Genomic DNA, 6,000 nt, shown 5'->3' with positions numbered 1-6,000 from the left:
GGGAAGGTATAGAGTAATTTCAGTCAGAACCTTTAAACAGTACCCAAAAACAAGATAATATGTGTGTCAAATAATTTTCAGTGAACATCAGGAGAGTTCTGAGAACACACAAAATGTGCCTAAATAAAGGCTGCTAGTCCCTAATGACAGATCTGAAATTCTGCTGCCAACAAAAGGATGATGGGCTCAGGTAAGTTAGAATTTATCTCAAGATCTATTACAGTAGTCTCCCTTTTCTTACAGTTTCACTTTTTGTGGCTTCAGTTACTGGCAGTCAACCGTCATCTGAAAATATTAAATGGAAAATTCCAGAAATAAATAATTCATAAATGTTAAACTGCATACTGTTCTGAGTATCATCCCTTTGTCCAGCATAGCCACATTACATAAACTACTCACCCATTAGTCACTTAGTAGCCATTTGGTAATCATCTCAACTGCCAGTATTTCGGTGCCTGTGTTCAAGTAATCCTTATTTTACTTAATAATGGCCCAAAGTACAAGAGGAGCTATGCTGGCAATTTGGATGTTCTCTTATTATACCTAATTTATAAATTAAGTTTTAACATAGGTATGTATATATAAGAAATAACATGGTATTTATAGGGCTTGGTACTATTTACAATTTCAGGTATCCATTGGGGGTCTTGGAATATATACTGAAGTGAAGTGAAGTGACAGTTGCTCAGTTGTATCCAATTCTTTGCGATCCCATGGACTGTAATCAGCCAGGCTTCTCTGTCCATGGAATTCTCCAGGCAATAATACTAGGATGGGTTGCCATTACCTTCTCCAGAGGATCTTCCTGACCCAGGGATCAAACCTGGGTCTCCTGCACTGCAGGCAGATTCCTCACCATCTGAGCCACAGGGGAGATCCATTATATACTGGGTGGATTACCATTCTATAATAAGGCTTAAAAAATCATAGCCCTCCTTCCCTGACCCCCACAAAAAAGAAAGAGGAGGAGAAGTTGAAGGGACAGGGAAGGAGAAGGGGAAGGGAAGGGGAGAGGGGAAGAGAGAGAGAAGAAGAGGGAAGTGGGAAAGAGAGGAAGAAGTAGAGGGAATGGGGGAGGAAGTAAAAAAAAAAGTTTATTCAAAAGACTTAAGAAATGTTTTTTAAAAACAACTACAGGGTGGGAAGAATTCTAGGAAGATGACAATAGCAGCAGCAATGTAGTTTTCCAAACATGGAATCACTGCACAGAACAAAAAGAAGGCAAAACTCCAAACTCATGCTTAACATTCACAATAAAACTAGACATAGTTCCAATAACTCCAAAATATGAGCAGGTGCAGACAAACCACTACCAAACACAGAATGTGCATAGTAATATATCTGTACAGGAGGAAGCCAGAGAATATCTGACAGATCTAAGAGAAAGAAAAAGGCCCCAACCAACCAACTCACCAGAAAGAACAGTGAGCCAATCTAAGCAGTTGCAACTGGGAAGAGCTTTGCCCTCTCTAAAAAGCAGGTAAGTAAAAAGGATCCACGAGGAGCAGTTTGAAAGAAGCTAGAGCAATCTAATTCGGTGACCTCTTGAAACTGACAAGCCAGTACTCCCTTCCAGAATAGAGCCCTCATGTGAAGCAGAAACTACTGGGAGTGGAATAAAAGTTCAGCAGAATGGGAACAACAGAGAGAAAAGAGAGAAGCTTAAGATAAAAGGTGGGGAGGGGAATATGCTGGAAACCATCTTATTTCTTTTTTTTTATAACATTACATAAAAACAATAGAGGAAGGGAGTCTTTGGATCTAGAAAAGCTACCTTGAATCTCATCCCATTCTAAAAATTCAGGAAAATAAAACAAATTTTTCAAAAAATAAGCAACAGAAAAGTACAAAGGTCAAATTCCATATGAAGCTATTATTGAGGGGAGCGGGGGAGGGAAGAGACAGAATAACATCATTACTTTTAAATAAAAGCAAGCCAGAAGAGAACTGCCCACAAGACATATCAAACTGTAACCTATTTCAAAGCCAGCTAAAGGGATTGAGAAAATGAAACAAGACATGAAAGAAAAGCACAAATCTGAAATAGACTTGTTCAAGAATAAGGTGACAGACTCAAAAAAGAATTAAGAGATGAAAGAAAAAACATCATTTTGGTAATGAGTAAACTATAGGGAATCCAAGAGTAAATAAATAGTAAAGATAATATTGTAAGAGCAACAAAAGATTAAAAGGATAAAGTTGTTTAGAAATAAAAAAGAAATGAACATCACATAAAAAGTATTAAAGAAAACGTGAGAATTACTACTTAGGCAAAGATCCAACAAATAAGCAACAGGAGTCCCAGAAGAGAACCAAATTTAAAAAAGAGTAAAAATAGTACGAAAAACAATAATTTATGGAAACTTCCCTGAAATAAAAAAGATTTCAGACTACATATTGAAATCTTCACATCTCTGAGAATATCAACTCTAAATGGATAACATCAAGATGTATTCTTGTAAAATTACTGATTTCTAAAGAAGAGATCCTTTGGGCTTCTCAGCAAAACAAGCATGTGACTCATAAATATATGAAGGAAAATCAGATTATCTTCAGACCTCAGCAGCAAAGGTTTATGACAGAAGAAAATGGATAAATATATTTAAGAAGGAGAAGGAAAGAAAATGTGAGCCAAAGATTTTATCTTTTCTCTTCTGGAAAGTGACTTTTAAGTATAAAAAGCATAGCAATTAACATGTAAGAACTAAGAGAATCTTTTCCATAATTCTTTACTGAGGATTCTACTTGAGAATAAGCTTCAGACAACTAAAAAGAATAGAGAGACACTAAGATAAACTGGCAGTGAGCACTAAAGATGTAGTTATTTATAGAACTCATACTAAGTGAGGGTTGTAACACAGAGTTATGCACGCCCTGAGTATGTACGTATAATACAACTACAAAAAATGGGGAAATCGCATGTAAAAAGCATTTTTTAGTAAACATATGATGGTAGTATTTGTCTTATTTTAGGGTTACTCTGTGTGTCACACTATGTGACCAAAATAAATAATTACAGGATATTCTAATTTTACATCCCTATACCTTGAAAACTGATGTTCTTACTTTGAAAGAAAGGAGATATAACTGTAATATAGAAAAAGGTAAGTAAAAATTCTATAGCCCTGAAATTGAAAGTATCAACTAAAGAGGTATACTATTAGCTTTAAATACTCACAAACATGTACACACACACAGACACACACACTCAAGCTTCCTGGCTCTACTGTAAGAGCCTAGAAAAATAACACTGACACAGTAGTGGTGAGCACCCTGACTGTGATCCTAAAATACTATTTTCCACCAAAAGAAACCAAGGCTTATGGAGAAATAGCTAGCTAGTTGCAGATCCAGATCAAGAAATGTGTGAGATGAGTCCATCTTGAGTTCAGAACAATTTGATGGGTCAGTTACCAAGGAAGCTACCAAAGATTATTAGGTCTATGTTAAAAGAACTTGGGAACCACCCTGAAGAGACTATTACCCTGAAAGACTGTTGGCCAAAGATAAAATAGTACCAGCTTCACTACAGATGATAATTCAATGAAGTAAAACTTGAATAGGTTTAAATCTGAGTTCGTAATAGTATTTTTCAAGTGAAGTCAACTGGTCAAGCTTGAAGGATGACAGAAGACCAGTTCATTAAACTGAAAACTAGTAAATAAAAATTGGTGTTAAAAAATTTTTTTTTAATCAAATGGGAGAATCAAACATTTATTCTGCTTTTCCTGTTTGAACTGTCGCAAGGTAACCAAACAGTCAATAAGGGAATCATCTCTTCACGAAAACATTCCAACTAACAACTGAAAGATGAAAGATATAATTAGAATATTTTCCTGTGGTTATGTATGGATGTGAGAGTTGGACTGTGAAGAAGGCTGAGCGCCGAAGAACTGATGCTTTTGAACTGTGGTGTTGGAGAAGACTCTTGAGAGTCCCTTGGACTGCAAGGAGATCCAATCAGTCCACTCTGAAGGAGATCAGCCCTGGGATTTCTTTGGAAGGAATGATGCTAAAGCTGAAACTCCAGTACTTTGGCCACCTCATGCGAAGAGATGACTCACTGGAAAAGACTGATGCTGGGAGAGATTGGGGGCAAGAGGAGAAGGGGACGACAGAGGATGAGATGGTAGGATGGCATCACTGACTCGATGGACATGAGTCTAAGTGAACTCCAGGAGTTGGTGATGGACAGGAAGGCCTAGCGTGCTGCAATTCATGGAGTTACAAAGAGTCGGACATGACTGAGCGACTGATTTGATCTGATCTGATACCATTTTTCAACCAAGCACCAATGAATAGATCTGATCATTAAGAATTCAGGGTTGCTAGTACTACAAAAAGAGAGACAATCAAATGAAAGATCACAACACCATGTATGATTTTGCCAAAGGGATCAAACCTGAAACAGATCAAATCTCTAGATTCACCTGTCAAAATACAGGAAATACAAAGAAACTGTATTATGAATAATTAACAAAATCCAAATGGTAGGAAATTCTACAACCTAAAAAGTCCAGGTCCCTGAACAAACACATTGAAGGAAAAGATAAACATATACATATGATTTTTTTTTTAAGTAGACAAGACTGAACTATAGTGTCTAAGGGATGCAAACAACTATAAAGAAATGCAAGGAAGTGACTACTCTCAGGATAGTGGTTCTTTAGAGAAGGAGGAAAGGGATAATGACCAGGACATGAAAGGGTTTCTAGAGTTTTATTTCTTTCCTGAGCACAGACTAAAAGGCTGTTTGTTTTATAATAATTCCATTTAGGCACATGTTTGTGTTTCTTATGTTTTAATAATAAATTTTTAAATTAAAAAAATACACCTTACACAAAGTCCAAAATGAATAAAAGGGTATGCACTGACAAATATGTTTCCCTCCCAACCCTTATATGACACCCCAGCTCCACTTTCTAGAAGCAACCAATCATTGACACCACTTTCTTTTGCATCCTTTCCAGAGACGGAATTGGATTATTTTTAAGGGATAAATATAAGCATTTTAAGACAACTAACTTTTCGTTTTTCTTCTTTAATTTTTATTGGAGTATAGTTGATTTCCAATGTTGTGTTAGTTTCAGATGTACAGCAAAGTGAATCTGTGATACGTATACATCTATCCACTCCTTTTGGACTCTTTTCCCAAACAGGCCATTATACAGTACTGAGTAGAGTTCCCTGAGCTACACAGTCAGTCCTTATAAGTTATTTATTTTATATCTAGTAGTGTGTATATGTCAATCACAATCTTCCAGTTTATCCCTTGACAAAGCAACTTTTAATGTATGATTACTTAAAGTCATGATTATTACATACCTCTTCAAAGAGACACAAAGCTGCCTCATAGAGTGAGCACAAGCCATCAGATGTTCTGGTTGGTTCCCTCCACTGACTCCGATCAGCAGATGAACCCTATAATTAAGATATTGTGGAATACAGTTTGGTAAGGAGAGAGACATATATTAAAATCACTTAAAGTGTCCACAAAACGTTTAAAGAACTGTTTATGTAATTATGTGCTTTAAGATCAAATCCTAACATTACATCATGAAACCAACTTTTATGTGTTGTAAAAGATGTGGCTATTCAGTGAAGCAGTAAATTAAGTACCAATCCCTCACTGATTATCTTATTAAACAGTGATTTGTTCTAAGGGCCACAGGTTTAACACAGAAACAGTCAAAGAGGCAGAATTTTGTCAATTACACACTCTTTGGGTGACCAATATTTAATAAATGAAGTGAAGTGAAAGTTGCTTGGTCATGTCTGACTCTTTGCGACCCCATGCACTGCTAGCCCTCCATGCTCCTCTATCCATGGGATTTCCCAGGCAAGAATACCGGACTTCCCTGGGGCTGCCTTGTTCACTTGCTCCAAGAATAAAGCAGCATATAACCAACTTAACTGATGATCCTGACCAGAACAGCAGTTAAGTCTGTTCCTCCTTAGTTTTGGCATAACAAAAGTCCCACAAGTCAGTTCATAGCTGAG

The 6,000-nt window shown here is 36.7% G+C and overlaps 1 protein-coding gene across 11 annotated transcripts in view; it reads right to left on the bottom strand.

Moving 5' to 3' along the window:
• Positions 1-6,000, bottom strand: part of HERC1 (HECT and RLD domain containing E3 ubiquitin protein ligase family member 1) — a 213,318-nt gene that overhangs the window by 151,031 nt on the left and 56,287 nt on the right. For all 11 annotated transcript variants that reach the window (XM_010840215.1, XM_010840216.1, XM_010840213.1 and 8 more), the window contains one exon: positions 5,326-5,421. In XM_010840215.1, coding sequence (XP_010838517.1) covers positions 5,326-5,421 — 96 coding nt within the window. The remainder of the gene's footprint in view (positions 1-5,325; positions 5,422-6,000) is intronic.

The sequence above is a fragment of the Bison bison genome, unplaced genomic scaffold (genome assembly GCF_000754665.1).
Source record: "Bison bison bison isolate TAMUID 2011002044 unplaced genomic scaffold, Bison_UMD1.0 scf7180017864142, whole genome shotgun sequence".
NCBI lineage: Eukaryota > Metazoa > Chordata > Mammalia > Artiodactyla > Bovidae > Bison > Bison bison.
Note: the sequence above shows the minus strand (reverse complement) of the source record. Positions and strands in the feature narration are given on the sequence as shown.